The sequence below is a fragment of the Danio rerio genome, chromosome 2 (assembly GCF_049306965.1).
Source record: "Danio rerio strain Tuebingen ecotype United States chromosome 2, GRCz12tu, whole genome shotgun sequence".
NCBI lineage: Eukaryota > Metazoa > Chordata > Actinopteri > Cypriniformes > Danionidae > Danio > Danio rerio.
The window spans coordinates 41,366,332-41,387,968 of NC_133177.1; the positions used below are offsets into that span (position 1 = coordinate 41,366,332).

Here is a 21,637-nt window from a genome sequence, read left to right on the forward strand (position 1 = left end):
ATCTTTTTTTTACTCGTGTTGTATGACAATACATTATCATCAGGAAAACAAAAACAAAACCGTATAAAAGTATGGAATATGTTTCCTAACATGGCCTGACTAGGGACATAATACTATGGTTTTCCTAACCGTGGGGCATTGCAGGGCACAGGTGGGCACAATAAGGCTGGTATATAACGCACGAAGACAATATAGACCGCCAGACTCACATGAATCAGTTCTAGAAAATAATAGTCCTCAAAAAACTTACACTTTTTAGCTATTAATAGGAGTCAAAAGGCTTCATTTTATTTGTAGTTGTTGTTAAACATCAGAGGAGTCTGAACTAAGAAAGAGCACCAGGACATTGCGCATTGCTTTTAAAGGATACCTCGTAAGTGCAGTTTTAGTTTCCTTCCTTATAAACATTACATACACACATGGCTGTCATTGAGAATGATCTCCTTGAGTGTAGTTTTACCCTTGCAACAAGATATTTTAACCCGATGTTTATTAAAAAAAAAAAAAAAAAAAGATGTGGGAGTAGGCCGTGTTCGAGAGCAGACGTCAGCATGTTTGTGTGTGTGTTGCTACAGGCCAATAGTGTAAGAGCGCCCGGCGGGGTTGTGAATGGCGGAGCATACAGGCTCGGTCACAGCCCATTCATACCAGACCTTCTTTCCATTGTTACACCTCCAAAAGCGTACACATACGTTATCGCCACAGGACAGCGGGATCGGCTGCTGCATGAGGAAAGAGAAAAAAAAAGGTGTTAGGATTACACTCTCGACATGACTGTTCACTTCAGCGCATTAACTGCGGAGCTGATAAACTGTCACGCTTTCACAGTGCTTAGCAGACACTGCTTTTAAAACCCAAAGTGCTAACTTGTATTTATGTCCATGACACACTTTTCTACTGTGGAGTTTTACAACAAAGTGCAAAAGGGAGAACAGTGCGGCGTTGATAATACAATGAGCAGGATGGAATTGTTAGACAAAAGCCAGGTATAAAGGGAAGCTGACTGCTAAGGAAGTGAACTACACTGTAAAGATTTTGCGTGTATACAAAGACAAGCCAATTAAATTAACTTTTCACATTTAAGTTGATTGAACATGAAACAATTGAGCTGTACCCCCCAAAAATTTAAGAATTGTGTTGTTTCAACTAATGTTAGGCCTGTACAATTAATAGTTTTAAACCAAAATCACAATTTGAAAAGGTGCAATTTTCGAATGTTTATCCACGTCACTCGTTGGTGAATAACGCCAGAGCTGCATTAATCGTTAAAGCACTTTCTGTTAAGAGCAGGAAACAATGACCGATCATAGGCATAGCAAAAACAACTTTATTGAAAAAATGGTTTTAAAACAACAGTAGCACAGTGTAGTGTACTTTGTGATTATGCTTGGTCTTTCTTTTGTGCTGTTAAAGCCACCACATTAAACCTGTAGCTCTTTTACAAAACTTTAAAATAATAGAATATAGAATAAATTGCATTTTAAAATCGCAAACTGCAATTGATCAGATAAAAATGGAAATTAGATTTTTTCTCCAAATCATGCAGCCCTAGTTTCAACTCATTTTAAATAAGTCATTTGAACAAGCAGCCATTTTTTGTGCATAGTGCACAATGAGAAATCATTCTAAAAAGGCAGGCTGATAAACAAAATGCATCCATGTTGGATAGGTTTTTTGTAACACCTTTTTTTAAACCAAAATATTACATTTCAAAATGTTACCTTATGTGCCACATGAGTTTTAGAAATCATCCTAATCCTGAAATGGTGCTAAAACATTTCTTAATGTTAAGGGTTTCACTTCATTATTCAAATATTATCTTTTTAATCAAATATTTACAACAATTAACCAGTTTTGTCGTAAAAATGGTAAGCATATTGAAAGAAACGGGTATTTGTACAGAACATAAAATCACTTTACAACACGGCACACAGTTAATGTACTTAAAAACATGAATGAACACTAAACAATACACTATAGTATTTATTTGTGCATGTTAACTTTAGTTAATAAAACTACAGTTTTTCATTGTTAGTTCATGTTAACTCATTAATGTTAACTAGCACAGATTTTTTTTTTATCAATGCATTATTGTTGAAATATGATTAATAAATGCTGTTCAAGCTAAGTAACTAACATTAACTACGTGTCCAGACAATAAACAATACATGTATTACAGTATTTGTTTATGTTAATTATTAGTAGGGACAGACAGAATCAGCAGATATTTTTATCTATTTCTGCAGATTATTTTGTAAAATACCTGTGGATTTATGTAGAATGATTTTAGGAGTATCATAAAAAAAAAATGAAATAAAAAATATCTTTTTAACTTTTATTTAATATTTACAATGCAAATTCAATTAGATCCACTTATTTGGTAAACAAATCAAGTCAGTCAAATAATAAATCTACTAAAAGACACAAATATTACTTTACAAACTATATTGTAAATAAATCAAATAAACACTTTCATATTAGTCAATATTATTACTGAAATTCATTTTAAAACAGAATTATTATAAATTTACACACATTTACACAAGTAGAAATCTGCAGAATTTTGTGTGCAGATTCCATGTGGCCTAGTTATTTGAGAAAATTGTTCGATGTTAGTTCATGTTAACTTACAGTGCATTAACTAATGTTAACAAGCATGCATTTGTATTTTATTAATGTATTAATACATATTAATTATGATTAATAAAAGCTAAGTATTACTCATTATTAGTTCATGTTAGTAAATACAAAAACTAATGAAACTCTAACAAAACTTTATTGTAAAGTGTTTAGGCTTGAAATTGATTACAAATGTTCTTTGTAGTTGTTTCTTTTATAGATATATATTTTATTCATTTTCTAAATACTGCTCAGTTTTCTGCTGAGTGAGAAGAACTAAAATGTATAATTATAATGTCTGTAAAAATTGTATTTTTGTCAACTAGTCATAATTATTTTTATACTATCACTACACATTCATACACTTGTGTTTTTTGTGGTTATTTTTGAAAACCACAATAATAAATTCCCTACTTTCTTGACTTACTTTCAAGGGGAATAGGATGGGGAACCAGGAGAACATCCCAGGAGAGTGTGTTTCAGGTTTTATACCTGCAATCATCAAGAAAGACTTATTTAATTGTTTAAAGTGTCACACACAGTAACAAGCGCACCAACAGCACTTCAGTTCAGTAAATCAGACTTAATAAAGATCATTTAAACACTTTATAGCTACAGTTAGATGCAGTCTGCAGATTAATCACCATTTGGATGTAAATGTAATTGCCATTCTCATGTAAATTAGATTTTAATAGCGATCAAGTTAATAAGGCAATAATTCTCAATTGCCCACTCTCAATAACCGTGCCAATTTGCAGCCATTATTACCGCAAATACCCAAAAATCTCTGTTTTGAGACATTGAATGAACAATGAAAGCCTTAGACATTGAAAGAGGCATTAAATTGGCATTGTGTGATGCAACACATGAGACTTACTGAGTGTGACTTCTTTATACAGCGTGGCCTCGAAGTACCCAGCGAAACCGTGAAGCACTGAATTACATCCAACGGGGAATCGCAGACATTGATACCGATTATTATTCATATCTGCAGAGTGTAAAAGACCAAGAGTTAATAGCTTCATTCAAAGAGATTATGGTGAAATCTGCGTGTCCGTCTCTTTGTGATCTAGTACCTGTGGTGGGGTGAACAAAGGTGAAGCAGGCCTGTGGGTCTGCAAGTTGGTGGAAATTGTGTAATCTGACAACATATGGTGTCTCAAAATGGCACTCTGGGTCTTTGTCTCGTTCCCGACAGCCTCGTACTTCATTATATAGTTTAGATGAGGACAGAGGAGCCAAGAAAGATGTGTAAGAGCAGGGAATGCTCACTCCATCATCTACGAGAAAACAAATGTTTATGAATCGACCCAGAGAGGTAAAACTCAAAGAAAATACTTAATAAAAGAAAGCTGATGTTATCTTAGACCTTTAAGAAAGTGCTGCGCTCCGTCGAGACATTCCGGTGAAAGCTCATTGTCCCCGAATGACCCTAAAAGCTCACTGACGATGATATCTGCTTTCTCTGGAGACGTCCACTCCCTCATGTCACATGACACAACAGTCACCTGATCACCCCACTCCTCAAACTTCCAGTTCTCCAGTCTGAGGAAGATAAAGGAGAAATACATAGCAAAGAAAGTTAAAACTTAAACTATTATTTCATAAATATTAAATAAATCTACTGTCATTTTAGAAATGACGACTGGATGAAAATAACAAATGCTTAGAATGGTGGCATCTTAGAATTGAGAAGCAGCATGACTGACAAAAATAACTGTTCGCGCAACAAATGAGAGGATCACGCGCACCGCGAGACACAGGCGATCCTCAATCAATGATGAGGGTATTCGTCTTTAGCTGATGTGATATGCGCGACTATTTAAATGTGCACACTCTCCTTGCGCGAAGCAACCATCCCTGGAAACGTAACTGGTGAGATTGGTTCTCTTTGAAATAGACTAGAAAAAAATTTAATGCTCAAGCACCCACAATCCTGCTACTTTCGAGAGCTTAACATTCTTTATAAGCAGCAGCTGTTGCAGCTTTCGCTTTAACTATTTTTTTGAACAGATTATTAATAGGCCTGAGGTTAAACATGTTTAACGTTAACGAGATAATGAAAAATATTTCGTGTAACGAGATAATGAAAAATAATGAAAAATAATCCTTTCATTATCGCACAAGGAACTGGGAACTTAAGCCGGACAGATTACTGCGCAATTTTAGATACATGAGAATAATTTTTTAAAATGTCAATTGTTTTTTAAACAAAAATTTTTGTTAAAAAAAGTATATGTATACAGCTATATTTTGCTTGTTTTGACACATTATTTAAAATTTGTGGCAAGGTAATAATTAGTTTGGTGTGGTCAGAAAAAAGGTGAATTCTGAGTGTTGAGCCCTGAAAAGTCATGTGAAATAAAACAAATTGCAATGTGACACTATGGAACCAAAGCCCATTTGCTCATGCTCATTGAGCAAACTCATACACAACACACAAAAAAGCATGCCAATTTTAGCATGCCAAAGTCATATTTATGCATATAAATTATATTTTCCAAACAACAAGATTGTGGCTGTTGAAAACGGCAAGTGGCTGGTAACATTGGAAAACTACTAGCCACAGTGGCTGGTGATCAATAAAAGTTAATGTCAAGACTTGATACTAAGGCTGCACAATATATTGTTTGAGCATCGATATAACAATGAGTGCATCCACAATAGTCATATTGCAGGATTAGAATATTTATTAAAAATTAAAAGACATAATTAAATCTTTTTATTTTTATATAATTTTTTACAATGACGAACATGTTAGTTTATATTTGATTGTTTAATTTCTGTACCTGAATACTGTAAGACTCTCCAGAAAACCATGAAGCGCTGAAATTTCACTTTTATCTTTGCTCTGTTGTATTTATATACGCTTTTAATTTATCATCATTTATGCAAACGCACAGCATAGAAACAATATCTTATCATCCCAATCTACCGATATAATACCGATATTGCAGCCTTCAGTACGAACCGTTACAAATCCAATATCAGCACATATCATTAATACTTTACTTTTACCCATTTCGTTGAGTGGAATGTATGAACGGCTGGATCAAACTGAGAACAAAAGTCATTTTATTTGCATAATATATTGCACAGATTCCACCCTACTGCCCACATGGCAAAAGTACTACAATGTGAATAGAGACAGAACTGCAAACTCATGTGCAAAGCTGACACTGTTTATCAAAGCACTTTCTCTTTCTAGGCTTTTTAAAGAAGAGGTAAACATGGGAATGCCTCTAATTAAATTTTCCTTCTGCCCAAAAAGTAATACCATTCTTTATTTTAAACTGTAATGGCCCTCAGCAACAGAATGATTTCTTATTCTTATTTAACAGATAATTAAACAACAAAGATGTTTAGCATTTAACACCTTTTACATGACACTGTTTCTATTCAGTGTGTTCAAGGAAAAAAATGAACTAAAAAATAAGAAATCCACTATTTCACTTCTATACATGCTGCTCCCTGCTCCCTCCCTCCCTCTCTAGTCTTGGTGCTGCTGAGAGATTGAGATGGACCGGCCAAAGTTTGCATACAAAGTAATGCAAAAACACAGCTATAGAAAACGAAAGCAGAATAAGGGACATGTTAGGCGATTTAGAAATCGGCCGCTGAGATAAAGTCTTAGGTGTGGGAAGCGCTGGTGATGAATTAGGTATCACACTGGATGCACAACGACATGTCATGACCGAATTGAGGCTCGCACTATGTGCGCTACGTCGCCATTCGGTGTCTTGCATTGTTTAGCAGCGTATACAAAACAATGTAAAGATTGCTTGACGTGAAGTAAATAAACCAGTAACTTTAGAATTGTGCCTTTGTTGATCGCGTCAGCGTGTGCTACTGTCACATCAGATTTCTATCGTAAAACACCATAACTTAGTGTGAAGAGTATGTTAAATCTTAAAGAGACTTTGCTAGCAAGCAGAGTTTAGAGCGAATCAGACTGCTTACATCTGAGATTTTTAACGCAGTCCAATATAGTTCAATTGGACTGATATCGGACCTATTTCCGATATCAATATCGGATCGGGACATTCTTGAAAATGAGTAAGGAATTTTAAAAGATTTCATCCTAAAGTTACTTACGTGACTACAGCATTAGGGTTTTTCTCAACAGCGTATACGCGCAGCTTCCTCTTAGCTTGTTTTGCTGCACGAAGTGAGGCATTTACCAGAGGACCTCGACCTGCACCAAGTACCATCAAAACCCTGAAAATAATGGTAAAAAACAAACTTAGTGTTGACACTGTCTGCCATGCAAGCAGCCTATCTGCCTAGTTCATTAATATCTGACAATGAGACACCTGGAAGAGTGTGAAGTCACTTACTGCACATTGGTTTCCATCTGTTCTTCAGGAACTCTGTCTAGCAGACATCTATATACGGCCTGACAGGAAAGACAATTCACTGCAATTAATGAAAATAACATAATGGATACAACAGAATATGCTAATTTTCTCAAGTGATGCCTTTTTTTTTGCTTAAATGAGATGTAATGTGACACTACAATTCATTCACAAGTTTTAGTTAAGCCTGTTTTTTATGTCTCTAAAAGAAACCTCATTCTCACAATGGCTGCATTTATTTAATAATAAAAAAACAACAACACTAGATGTTAAATCAAAATTACTTTAATTTGATAGGTTGTTGAAGACTTTTTATAAGATGACAGTTTTTGTTAGATCAATGGGATATTTGCCTTAGTTAACAGGCATGGCCTGGTGACTGCCAGTTGACAGGTAGGAAAAGAACATGACAATTTAGCAAAAGGTATAAAACTGTGTAATAAAAAAACATACTGTATAGAAAAACTACATTTTGATGAATCCAACCTAAAATTTTAATTGACAAACAAAAGTCCCTGATATTCAATGACCTTTTAAAATTCCATGATATTAAATCATTCTGAAAATTTTTCCAACCAATATAATATACCACAATGCAATTTTTTAAAATACTTTCAGCTGCGTCATTTCATTAAATCTTTGTCCAATAAGGGTGAACTGAGATTTGAACTTGCAGTCATAAAGCAAATTGTAACGAATAGTTTTTAAAAGTAAAAGTTTTTAAAAGACTAATATCCAAAATATACAAAGCTCTGTCTAGCTCATGTACTTCTCCCTTTCAGAGTATGAAGGGTGTAGGGGGAAAAAATTTAGGTCACAAAATTGAAGATACAGATTGGTCTGAAATAATATGTAACAATTTGTTTTCTAAATGTACTTTATAGAGTGTTCATGAACTCAACTATAAATTCATTAACAGAGTTTATCTTACACCCTTTAATTTGAAAAGGACTTACAGAAAGTCTTCTGATATTTGTTTTAACTGTAATAAATGCAAAGGAACATTCCTTCACTGTTTCTGGTATTGTGGCAAAATCATTTATTTTTGTAGGAAAATACATCATTTTCTACAAGGACTCGCTAAGATAAAATTTAGTTTTTCTCTGGAATTTTAATTGTCATATGGTGGAGTAGAGAATGTGTTGGACTCCCACACCAAACACTTGTTTTTAATATTAATAGTGTATTGTGGTCATCTCCTCAGGTAGACTCCTTTAAAATGTGGCTGTCTCAAGTATGTACGCCATTTCAACTCAAGAAACTCACCTATGACATACATCTAAAGTCAGATGACTTTTAGCTGCTATGGACCCCTTTTTAGCATTACATTTATAATTTCTCCTGATTTTATATTCTATGGTGTAGATTTTAGCTCCTTGGCTGACTGTATTATCCTGTTTACTAGTTCGTATATTTTCCATTTTTCCTACTCTATAGCCGAGACTGTATTTGTATGTGCTGATGTATTAAAATAACCAACAATTAATAATTAAAAATTCCATGATATTTGAGAAACCATGACCCATAGGAACCCCATCATTTAGATATTAGACACTGAACACAATACAACTGCTACACATGGTTCAGTATGCATGATATATAAAACTGCATCAGTTGACAAAATTTCTACTTAAAACCACAGCTATACAACACTGCAATTCGTGCTATACAGCCAATTCTATTTTTAAGTTGGATTATGTGATTTTGTACAAGTTTTCTAACTAATTATTAATTTATCTGCTTAATCAAAAGCACAATGAAAACAATTGTTTGAGTGTTTCTTTCCATTAGGAAGTCCTTTGAACTCACCTGCTGGTACTGAGAATATTTGATAGGATCCTTCTCGAACACTTCATACGTCTGTGACTCCAAATTGTCCATTAAAGGCTGATAAAACAATAAGAAATCCCATTAGTACAAGTGCAACTGAATCAATATTGTGAAAAATGAACAGATGCTTGTATCCTGACAGACAGCCAGACCTGCAGTGGTGACTGTAGGTAATCTTCATAGCCTTTGGCGAAGAGCTCGTAGGCATTAGGTGCTGGACGGTTTTGATTGAGGTACTCTAGATACTGCAGATATGAGCGCAAGTCCTTCTCGCTGTGGCGGTTCTGCCCTGTGAAAATGAACTGAGCCTCCAGCTGTAGAGACACCAGACTGTTAGATAGGCATGGTGAACAGAAGAAAAGTGACATGATACTGGAAACCTTTACCTTGAAGAGACGGAAGATGATTCGCTGGTGGGCTTTTGAAAGGACTGGAAAGCCTTTTTTATTGGTTAGAAATATGCTGGTAGGGAGAATGGCTGCTTTGATTGGCTCTCCAAGCCACTTGTCGATTAATGTGTCAGATGGCAGGTCTGCTCCAATCTCAATTGCTGTGCAGAGAAGTAAATAAAACAGTTCATATTCACTGCTTAACAGGTGAATATTGTGAAGTATATTAACTAATAGCTGTCACCATATTACCCTAGTAGATTTATTACATTAAGAGTTAAAGGTGCAGTAGGTGATTGTCTTCAGAAACATTTTTTGTTGAGCTGGTTGAAAATAGTAATGATTAAAGTAAATGATCTAAATGTATTTATTTGTATTTTTATATTCTGGGTAAGGCATAAAACTAAAACATATTCGTCCAATTAAAAATTGTAGAGCCGATAATTCCCATAATTCTGATATGTAGCCCAAACTGTGTAAATAAATGTAGATTTGCACAACTGCGCACTCGTTTACACAGTTTGCCATTTGCGCAAACATGTGGACAAAGGCGACAGCTGTAAAAACAAATCCTGAATCGATATTGGAGTTACTTTTGCACGCTGGAGAAAGGGTGACACCATGGTTGAAGTGTTTCTTTTAGACAGGTAATGTTACGTTTTAAAACAATTTCAGTCACGCAAAGTGACTTAGTGTTTTATGAATGGGTTACATGGACAGAAGTGTTGGTCAGCCACTGAAATCTTTCGGCGAAAGATTGATGTGACAATTTTCAATTTCATAAGGGAGCTTTTATAACATCGATAATGTAGATTTTTATTTAGTTTAACAACAAAACAGTAAATAGCACTATTCCAACTAGTCTGCTTTACTGAGGTGAAGTTGGTTTTATATTCACATTGGTTAATTTTTGAATAATGACAGCCTGTGATGCGCTCTCTATATTGTTTACCATGCTACTCTAAATATTTGGTCTGAAAAAGCATGCAAGTAGGGCTTAGTAATAAGTGTAATTCCAGCATCCCGCCGGCCAAGCTTTAAGCATACAGTAGTTGCTTTAGGACAAAGCGCATGAGAGAGTCCAGTGATGCTTGCATGAACAAAATAACTTTTGCTTGCTACAAAACTGAAAGCGTGCCAGATAGAATAAATTTTTTTCGTTGGGAATTGTGGTGTTATAAAGTACTGTAAAGTTTTCTAACTGGGGAATGACATGATCTAGTGGGTCTCAGTCATCTTTATTGTGCGCGTTCGTGTGATTTTAGGAGGTAATACCAATGAAAAAAAATATATAACTACAAAACAAAAACAAACAAAAATCACTAAATAATACACTAAATAATGCACTAAATAATACATCAGATAAAAAAAAAAAAAAAATATATATATATATATATATATATATATACATATGCTTATACATATATATATATATATATATATATATACACATATATATACACACACACACACATTTGGGGATTAAAAAATACTTAATTTAAAGTCTCTGCAGATTGTTGTCTGATAAAATTAGAAATAAAGTGTTCCACGAGTACGTTTAACAGTTTGGTTTCTGTTGCAATATTGACATATTTTTAGGGTCCTCTTCTTTGAGTAAATGTTCACGAGTCTCATGTGTCTGTTACAACATCTTGTGTAAGCAATCTCATCATGTCCTGAGTTTACAAAATAGTGAGACTTTCTAAGGATTACAAAAAGTTATGTTTTTGTGCACTGACCCCAATTGCCTGCCATTTGTGGCTTTAAGTCAGAAGGTCAGATTTTGCACTCATTTATTTTTCCTGTTAGGTCTGTTTTGGCTTTTTGTAGAAATTTTTTTTTTAATTACAATCTGACAAACTATGTTTGAACAAATCCCTCTGTAAGAATCCACAACCACCACAAAAACAGCTCAGCATTACATCTGAACAATTACCTCCACCAAAATTCACAATTCAGAGTATTAGGCAGTACTTTTCTGACAACTCCTTACTCGAGTCATTTAATCTTGAGCTCTCACACACAACAAACCGCTTGTTACAAGCGGATCCCATGCATGATGAAATTCTGACAGAGAAGCCCTCATTTGTGCAGGTACGGAGCAGAGTTGCCTCTCCTCTCTGAGCTGGCCAGCAGCAGAAGTAAAAGTGCGCTGACCTGCTTACATACACAGATTGTTTCCATGTGCCCACACTGACTTCTCTGCTTCTTGTTAGTGATACTCATTTTGAGTCTCTCACAGCTGCACGTTAATCGATGGTAAGAATTCTACAGATTAATCCTAACAGGATTCAAATCTAATTTACGTTCACTCAAAACTGACAATTAAATCACTACTTTTTCAATTTCAAGAGGATCCAAACCTTTTAGTTTCTTTTTTCTGTTGAACACAAAAAGAACTAAAAACCAGTACCCACTGACATATTTTGGTAGTCAATGGTTACCGATTTCTAGCTTTTTTCAAAATACTTTGTTTTGCGTTCAACAGTAAAAAGAAACTCAAACAGGTTTGAAATAAGTGCAGAATGAGTAAATAATGACAGAACTGTCAGATTTGGGTGAACTATCCCTTTTATTACTTTTCTGTCAAGCTATTTTTAAAATGTTTGCTGCACGAGTAAAAAAAAAAAACTTTGGTAGACAAATCAAAATTGTGGTTGGAGAAAGAGAATATTGTTGAAGTTGTTAGGAAATGCTTTACCAGAACAAGATTAAACAAAATCAGAGAATAAGTTAAATAAAATATAAATAAAATATAAATAAATAAAAGTAAATTCTGGTTTGAACATTGTCAATTATAAATCTTTGAAAGAAAATCAGTATCTGCAAAAATCTGAATCAGCAGTTCACACTTCACAATTTTTTTTAAACATCAAAATCGGCCAAGAAAATAGCAATCGGTGCATGTCTACTTTATGAAAAGCCAAAAATAACAGGTGCATGAAAAAACGTTTTGTGTTGTGTGCAGTTTATTTTTTTTGCTCTTACCGAGGCAAATCCTCTTGTTGTAGTCACAGAGTGTTCTGAATGAGTGCCACCTGAAGAGAGAAAAAAAGGAAATTAAAGCACAAAGGCCAAAGATTGCTTTGTTCTTCATGCAGATGACTGATTTAATCTCACAGCATTCTAAAATGTGGACTAATAGAAGAAAAACGCAGATATTCACACTCGAGTGGTTGTTTTAATGAGATAACTTGTTTAATATCTATAATTAATTGAACAAATGGGTTCGTTTCAGCTTTCTCACCATGCCCAGGTCTTCTCATCATTGCTGCCATCGTCCATTTGTTTAGACGGCTCATTCTCAATAAGATCTTCACGCGTATCCTCAGGAGCCATCAGTGGAACTCGTATCCAAAACTGTGTAATTAAAAACAAATCAACATTGAACTAATTTATTCCTAATCAACTAAGAAAGCAGTATTACAACCAATAAATGAGCACCCAACTGAGAAAAACCCAATGGATTTGTTTCTGCCTGCACAATGATGCATTTCGGTTGGCTTCGCATTTTAATTGAGTTGATAATGTGTCCTTATTGAAAAAAACGCTGTGTTGCTGCATTTTGGTCAATGGTTGTAATAACATTGTAAATTAGACAATAGGAAATAAAAGATGTATGTCACATTTTAATTCATTAGATTTAGAGTATAATGATTAAATCATAAACATCTAGCATAGTCAAATACAAAAAAATGATATGCAGAATTAAATTGCATATTAATTTTGCTAAGTGTTCCCAAATTAAGCCAAAGCATCCCATTACTGTGTAAATCACAGAACATATTAATTTGATGATTTAGTGCACAGGAATATTTTCTTTTACCATCTAAGCTGAATTAATATTTAGGGGACTATGAGTAAAGTGCAAAACATAAATGACATCGTAGAATCCATAATAGACACATTTAACTGTATAAGATTGATTGTCATGGATCTTCGGTACATTTTGGACTAATAAATCCAAAATAGGACAGTACACAATAAATCAAGTTTGGTGTAGTTGACGTGCAGCGAGGGGTTTACGTCTTTAATAAACTACGACGGTTTGCATTCTTTTAAAATTAAGAATGATTAATAAATCTATATGAAACAGTCCCCTAAAAGTGACGTTGCGTTTTCAGTTTCGGGCTTAGGCGTGCTTTGCACTCACACAAGAAGCCTAACGCGCCAAAGCCCAACTGAACTGTGCCTGAGCCTGATTCAGAGCACCCACATTTTTCAAACAAATCGGGAAACGTGCCTGGGCACAGTTCGGATAGCATAGTGTGATTGTGCCCTTACTTAAGACCGAATATTCAAAGTAGCATGGTTAAAAAATATACGGAGCACGTCACAGGGTGTCATTGTTTAAAAATGAACCAATGTGAATATAAAACTTCACCTCAGTAAATCAGGCTAGGCAGAATAGCGCCATTTACTGATGTTTTGTTGTTAAACTAAATAAAGATCTACATTATCGATGCTATAAAAGGTAACTTATGAAACTGAAAATAGTCACATCTTCATCTTTCGCTGGAAATTTCAGGGGTTGAACAACACTTGTGCATATAACCCATTCATAAATCACTAAAAGTTACTTTAGAAATAATTTAGCCATGGTGTCTGTCTTCCTCTAGCATGCAAAAATATCTCCAATATTGAATATTAATTGGACGAACATTTTTTAGTCTTATGCCTTACCTAGAATATAAAAATACATTTAGATTATTTACTTTAATCTAAAGTTCCAACTTTCCTATTGGAATGTAAAGAAAATGAAAGAAACCAGCACAACAACAAACATTCTAAAGACAATCACCTACTGCACCTTTATTAAAAAAATTTCACTGTCACTTTTCTAAACACAATAATTTTAAAAATAAATAAATTCAATAGCCACATGCTTGGGAAAACTAAAATCTCTAGCTCAATAAGCACTGCACATTCATGACAGGCATTTAAAATGGCAGGCAGCTGATAATAATTATTAATAATCACAATAATGCCAGCCAATTCAATATTACAAATGCATCTGATCAATTGACCTTTATGGATAATGCACCAAACACTATTACAAATAACAGATGGACAGCAAGCAAAAAAATGATAAACAGTCTTTTCACGCCCCAAATTAATTCCCATCAGTGGGGGGAAAAACGCAAAAGTCAGCAGCCAAAATGAAGATTGTGTGTAAATGATAGGCCCTGGGTGTATACATAAACAAATAATGGTTCGCTTTGAGCATATTTGTTTTCAGCCTATACTACAGATTGCCATTACCATGCAAGAGTGGTGTCCTGTGTGGATGTGGTTGAGCAGGATTCGAGCCAGGTTGGCACAGTGTGGACCCCTTAGGGGGATCATGAAAGCTGGCAGCCCCAGATAAGCACAGAAATTGAGCTCCTGTACCAGTGCCTGCAGCAAGGGCACAAAAGACATTAGAAGGAGTGATCACATCAAAATAAACAACAAATCTGCTCCTCTTTGTTGGGCAAATCTCCAATAAATGGTCCTCGTTTGCATCTGATTCTTGATTACAGTCACAATGACACCTTGGTGTGTTTAACGAAGGCCTTATCAAAAACCCAACTGTGAACGTATTGTATGCATGAATCATTTGTAATACAACACTGCAGTGGAAATCAAAGTTAGAGAACGGTTTATGAACAAGTGATTGTTTTTATATTCATTTCAAAAATAATGAAAATCAATCAAAATTTCAACTAATTTTAGCTGTGGCAATAACAAGCTAGTAGAACAGTTTTTTTACAAGATAATTTGTAGCACACACAGTGATCAGAATAGAACAACAGCAATGACTGTATCTTAAAGACAGATTACAATTTCTGAAATCAGTATAAAGTGTACAAAATCTTGCTTTGAATTACTAGTCTCTCTCTGGCATCACTACTCTTCCACAGTTCAGTGACTGTAGGGGTTTTTTATCCATGACTTTAGCGCTAAGTATTTTTCAGAGATTCTTTATCAGGTTTAGACAGGACTATGAGCTGCCATTTCCTTAATTTAATGTTTTCAGCTTCAAGAAACTGCTTAGGGCTGGACGATTAATCGAAATCGACATTCAGAACCTATAATCAATCTAGTTTTTCTAGGTTGATTTTTTTAGATTACTTTCCATACCACGTGTGGAATCACGTTAGCTCGCTCTGTGTATACTTCTGCGTCAAGCACACACATATGGTTCAGCGCACCCTTTGCTGTGGCTGACACTAGGGGTGTCAAAATTAATTGTTTTATCGATGCACCGTAATGCAGACCCAAACAATTTGGTATTGGTTCAGTAATAATCATAACCAACTATTATGTACTGACGTCATTCACATAAGCATTATATAGCGGTAGCTTACTATGGCGAGGGAGATTGATTAAAATGTAATTCTGTGACTAAAATGTAATTAAAATGGTCCAGCTACTTAAAAAGCAGATAATTGTGTACAATTCACTGCTTCAGTCTTTCACTGACAGGGAAGAACATTGGAACCCAGCTAGAAAAAATAAAAGCTGAAACTCTCTCTCTCTCTGTGGCCACTCTCACCAGCTGGCGTGTTAGTGAGGTAACGTTTTACCATCTCTCTCGGCTGTTACAACAATAAAGTTACTTGTGGATCTCTGATTGGTCGGCTTGATAGCAAAAAAGAGTGTGGGTGGGGGGAGAGCAGCGAGCCCATAGGAGCGAGTGTTTACAAGTGTGGAGTCCTGGGGAGAAGCTACAAATTGGAAACTTTTGTTTTGTATTTACTTTGATTGTCTGATGATTTGGCTGAGGCTGATTTATATCTCTGGTCAAGTAGGACGATGTACCCATTTTTGAGCATTACTTTGCACTACACTGACGATGATTAAAAGTTGCACCAGACATGCCTTCAGATGGCATATTATCCATTACACTAAAATTATTGTTAACATTAAAATATTTGTTTACATAAGATTTTTTTATTTTAGGCCAAATCGCCCATCCCTAGAACTGCTTTGCCTAGAACCAGTTTCTCATAAAAATTGCTGGTAGATTGACTCATAAACCACTTTTGATAAACATATCTGAAAGCGTTCACCAAGTTTATTTAGTGTTTGTTGTCAAACTCATCTAAATAAACTTATTTAATAAACAAATTACTGCATTTCAGAATACACCAAAAAGTACTTTTATTCTTTAATCTGCTCTTTTGCTCATGTTAAAATAACTTCAAGTGGTGACGTTGAAATTTGGCAACTTGTAGGTTCTCTACTTCTGATTCCCACTGTAGGTTGCAATAAATTAATAACATGTGCTTAATGTTCAAGATTAGATGAATAATGCATTTATACATACATATGCAATAACAAATCAAGAACCCAAAAAAACTGTGAACATACAGCTTCTGAATTCCTGCGCTCTGTGGTCAACTCGGAGTCAGTCTCAATCCAGGGTGACAGCTTTCCCACGATAAGAGTGTTCCAATCTAATGAAGAATAAATGAACATTATATTATTACACAGATATAATCACAATGTCTAAGTGTGTGTAATTCTGTAAATGCAATTATAGGCAATCATGGAAAAAGAAATGAAGAACAAGTCAGTTATCCAATGTATCCAAAAGAAACTTAATGAGGAAGTGACATTAAAGGGGTCTTATCATAAGATCTTTAATCATTTATTTAGACCTCTAAGGATTGCTTAAAAGGTTTTAGAGGCAAAAATAGTCTTGATTTGGGTTTCATAAGCATTCTCCAGCTTCCTTCTGACCCTTAAAATTTAATAGATCTTTTTTATATCTCTCTTTTGAACTTTAAATATGACTTTACCTTTAATCCTTCTGGGCTCAGGATGAATAATATCCTTGCATTTTGCATTTCAAATTAACTTGCCATCACAGTGTGGGGTACTGAATAGTTTTTAGTGATGTGTAAAGCAACAGTCTTAGACCTATGTTAGTATACACAATTACACGTATGTTAATATACACATACAGAATAAAAAAATACAAACAAAAAAACACAACATTCATTTAGAGCATGCACAAATACATACTTCGACACATGCAATAGAAAGATTCATCCTTCTCCAGCGTCTGCACCTTTTCTCTTCAAAAGTAATGAAAAACATCTTTCTACTTATTTAAATACAGCCTTCGATAGTTTGTTGTTCTAGTTACTTTTGTTTACACAGTTGGTGCATTCCAAACGGGATATACAACCCACAATCATGGCCACCACATTAAAGTGTACTTCCAAAATGAAGAGCTCAAAACTGGCCACTTTGAAGGGGCCTTCAGATTGAAGGATTTTAAATGCTACAACTGATGGACACTGATGCCCGCACAGGGAAGTTGTTTGGTGTTGAACAGCACATTTCATTCAGAAAGGATCATCTCTATGCTCTAATCCCTTCGAAGCTGTCACTCCGTGGGGTAAAGCCTATAGGCATAGGTATAGTAAAGGCTCATCCAATGAAGGCATACGGTTAAGCCTATGCCGAGTTTGGAACACGCATGTTTGTAAGAATGGCTCATTTCAGTATTGACTCCTTGTGGACAAACTAATCTGTGCAAAAACAATTAAAAGCTTAAAGTCATGAAAATTGGCCAGTTAGCATACAGTATTAGCATACTCTTCTAATGGCAAAATTCAAGTTGTGTACAGTCTACAATTAGGCTGCACAATATATTGTTAAGTTATAATTTTCTCGATAACAGTATATACATTTGCGCATCACAGACATGTACGATTAATTACTTTTATGCATTGGTTGTTTATCTAAATATAGGGCTTGAAATTAACATCTTTACTTGGTAGCACTGGTGCACTTACTAAAAATGTGGTCACACCAGCCAAAATGTAGTCTCATCCACCAAGAATTATGTGCAGCATTACTACAAGTTTCATATTAACAAATTTGCATTTGAAATTATCCTTACGATCAAATGAAGGATTAAATAGAACACTTAAAATGTGTAGATTCAGTGGCAAACACTATGACTTGTTATAGTTATCCACTCTTCATGTGTATCATTAATCAGCTGTGTCATTATTTGTAACTTTAGGTGGTTTCTAAACAAAATCTGTCAATATACTTTTTATTCTTTCATCTTCAGCGTTTTACATATTCGCGACTGTATCTCTCCGTCACCCGAAAGCAGAGAGCATTGACTGAATGATTGACAGCTGATATTAACCAATCCATTCACATTCATTTCTAGAGCTTGAAGAAATGAAGGGCAAGCTATGCGGGGTTTGTTTACTGTAGAAAGTTGACATGACGACTGTTTTAAATTTATACTACTAGGCAAGGGACGATAACAGTTTGCAAGGTATACCGGGGTTTAGAACAGTCAAGGTTTTAAAACCGTCAAAATATTTTTATACCGTTTCAATGATGTAAATAAGACTTAACGTTTTACGTTTTGTATCTACAGCAGAAAAGATATCCAAAGATGCCATTTCAAATAGTAAAGAAATCAGTGTTTTTGAAACCAATGAAGAGAGCAGATGTCAATAATTCATTTGAATTATATAGCCTGACATGTTTACTGCTTTTAGTTTTTACCCAGACATTTAAAAATAACTTATTTTAGAGCAGTAATCACAGCACCGTCAAACCGTGATATTTTTATCCAAGGTTATCATACCGTCAGAATCTTATACCGGCCCATGCCTACATGTGGACGCATAGCCCTCGCCATGGCCGTCGACGATGCTGCTGTGCACCTTTTAAAAAAATTTAACCACACGTCCCAACGACACGTAGCGCAAGTTCTGTAACTGGTCGGCTTGGTAGTGCTGAAGAGTGAGAGCAGAGGTGAGAGCCACGCAAGCCTGTTGAAGCGAGTGTTTACAAGTGTGGAGTACCATGAAGGTTGTCATGTGTTTAGGGTCAAGGCTGTTTGTGTTTACCTTATTATTAAAGTTGTTACATGTCCGCTGATTCCAGCCTTAAAATGAGCGAGTTTGGCTATTCATGAGTATACGGGCAGCCGCATTTTAGACCATTTGAAGTCTAGAAATAGAAAGTGAGGGTAGACCAATATATAAAGAATAAAAATAATCTAATTGCTTGGAAATGCAGGCATGGATACCCGTTTCCTAAAATATCTGCTTTGGGTTTTACTCGCAGTGTTTTAAAGGCTAAAACAGGCTCTGCACCTTGACATGTTTTTTTTTCCTGAATTAAAATTTATTACATCTTAATAAACTATTTACCTGGTTATTTTAATATCACTAAACAAACAAATGATTACAAACATAACCAATATAAATGGCATTTTTAAGGTAAATGTTATATCGTAAGAAATATTGTTATCGCAAAACAACATCCCATATTGCATATTTCCCCAGAATAGTCCAGCCCTAGCATTCAGTACCTTGTGTATAAGCTAAAACTTGAAATTGATACTTTAACTTTGACATTTGTTTTAAAATCTGATGTTTTGCAGCTTAGGTTTTAAAAAGTACAGTATGGTTTTATAGTATATCACTTTAAATTTATACTATAGAACCACTTCAAGAGCCTTAAAAACCTTATGAAAAAAAGATTTTTTCGCAACTGACTCCATTTTAAGTGTGAATATTCAGATGCAGAAAAGAGTTTGTATAAAATCTCACCTCTACCACACAGCAGCAGGTCAGATCGTGTTTGGGCTCCAGGACGTGACTTTGCAGGGTCCAGTTCATTTTCCCTTCGAAACCGCGGGTGGAACAGCGGCATACACAGGAAATCAAAGCTGTAGGACAGAATTACATGCATTAACACAAGCAGGCTAGATATTGAGTATATTCACTTTTATTATAGTAAATCAGCTAAAAATTTCTAATTTCATCAAACAGGACAGGTCTTGGAATTTTGGTCTTGGAATTTATGTATGTATGTCCCTTCAATTTATAATCATTTCATAGTTTTTTTAACCTAAAAACATCCTGCTTAGTTTAATTACAAGACAGAAAGCTCAAATTACTTGTTTATAATACAGTGATTTTAAATGTATTCAGCTGTCAAGTGATCAGCCATTAAAAGCTACTCAATCCCATCAGAAAATGGGGTCAAACCTATTAAGATGTTGCTGCTAGCATCTCCAACGACCCTCAGCATTAAAAAGCAACCAGTAATGTTTCTAACACGATTATTGTGCTAAAATGTATATTTCATGTACAATAGGAATGAATGAGTTCATTCAAAATCTATTAAATATAATTAGACGGCGCCAAAATATTTTTTAAAAACCTTTCTAGAGTTGTTGCAAAGGCTTCAAAACAAAGCCATGTTAAATTTTCCAAAACTGCTACACACCCATGTTCATTACAAGTAGATCTGAAAAAGCCGCTATTAGCTAGCAAAGCTCATGTGCATCACGTGCGGCGACCTAGCCGGGCCAACTTCAAACTGAACACACTTGACTTCATTTAAGAATAACACCGAAATATCATTCAGTTGCTGCGCATACAGCTCGCTTTGCTTACCCTAATTTGGCGACCGCAGCGAGGGTATCCGCCACTTCAGGAACACAACTCAAATCTCTCCCGCAGGAGACCCTGCTACCTGCACTGCCGGACGCCATCGTTAGGAGACGAGATGGGAGGGAAAACTAAACAGAAACAGAACTATGGAGAAACTGAAGTCATGTTGGCTCAATTCAAGAGCGCAGGAACTCTAGGAGACAAGCGGGTGAGGATCCAAAATGGCGTTTGCTCGTGAGGCAGTTTCTGTTTCTGTTGAGTCTCTCGCGAGATTTCACAACGAGGTCAGACTGTGGGGCCGGCAGGGCAGACGTGATGCTGCAGACTAGAAAGAGAATCCACGCGCTCTCTGAGACGAACTTTAATTTGTTCCAGTAATTTTAGGGGAACGTTTAATTAGTTTTAAAGGATTGCGTCGTTTATGTAATAATCAGCTTGTTTTTATACTACAGGATTAATTATTATAAACTCAGCAGCGATAACCACGTCAACGAGTTATTTTAATTAAACTGTGCACTGCATATTTCCAGATTAAACCCGTGGCAAATGGATTTGCGCTGGATTTTTTACAAAGAAAAGAATATCTGTGGGCTTTACTATTGCCTGAAGTGGAATAGCACTCCTAAACAGCCTGAACCAGTTCCTTCCCTTGGATCTTTTCACCCAATATCATTTATTCATTTTCTTTTCAGTTTAGTCCCTTTATTAATCCAGGGTCACCACAGCGGAATGAATCGCCAACTTATCAAGCACGCGGATGCCCTTCTAGCTGCAACAACTCATCTCTGGGAAACATTCACACACACTCATTTTCACACATACAATACGGACAATTTAGCCTCCACAATTCACCTGTACCGCATGTCTTTGGACTGTGGGGGAAACAGGAGCACCCGGAGGAAATCCACGCGAATGAAGGGAGAACATGCAAACTCCACACAGAAACGCCAACTGACACAGCTGAGGCTCGAACCAGCGACCTTGCTGTGAGGCGACAGCACCACATATTGCG

At 35.5% G+C, this 21,637-nt stretch overlaps 1 protein-coding gene across 1 annotated transcript; it reads right to left on the reverse strand.

Moving 5' to 3' along the window:
* On the reverse strand, positions 1-20,730 carry prmt5 (protein arginine methyltransferase 5). The gene is given in 16 exon segments (NM_001007183.2): positions 1-722; positions 3,047-3,111; positions 3,497-3,607; positions 3,696-3,899; positions 3,989-4,164; positions 6,715-6,837; positions 6,957-7,015; positions 8,784-8,861; positions 8,957-9,118; positions 9,191-9,354; positions 12,182-12,231; positions 12,441-12,553; positions 14,456-14,590; positions 16,550-16,635; positions 19,777-19,895; positions 20,629-20,730. Coding segments are annotated over 16 exon segments (1,896 nt in total). The 5' UTR covers positions 20,727-20,730; the 3' UTR covers positions 1-569.
* Positions 20,731-21,637: the final 907 nt, after the last annotated feature.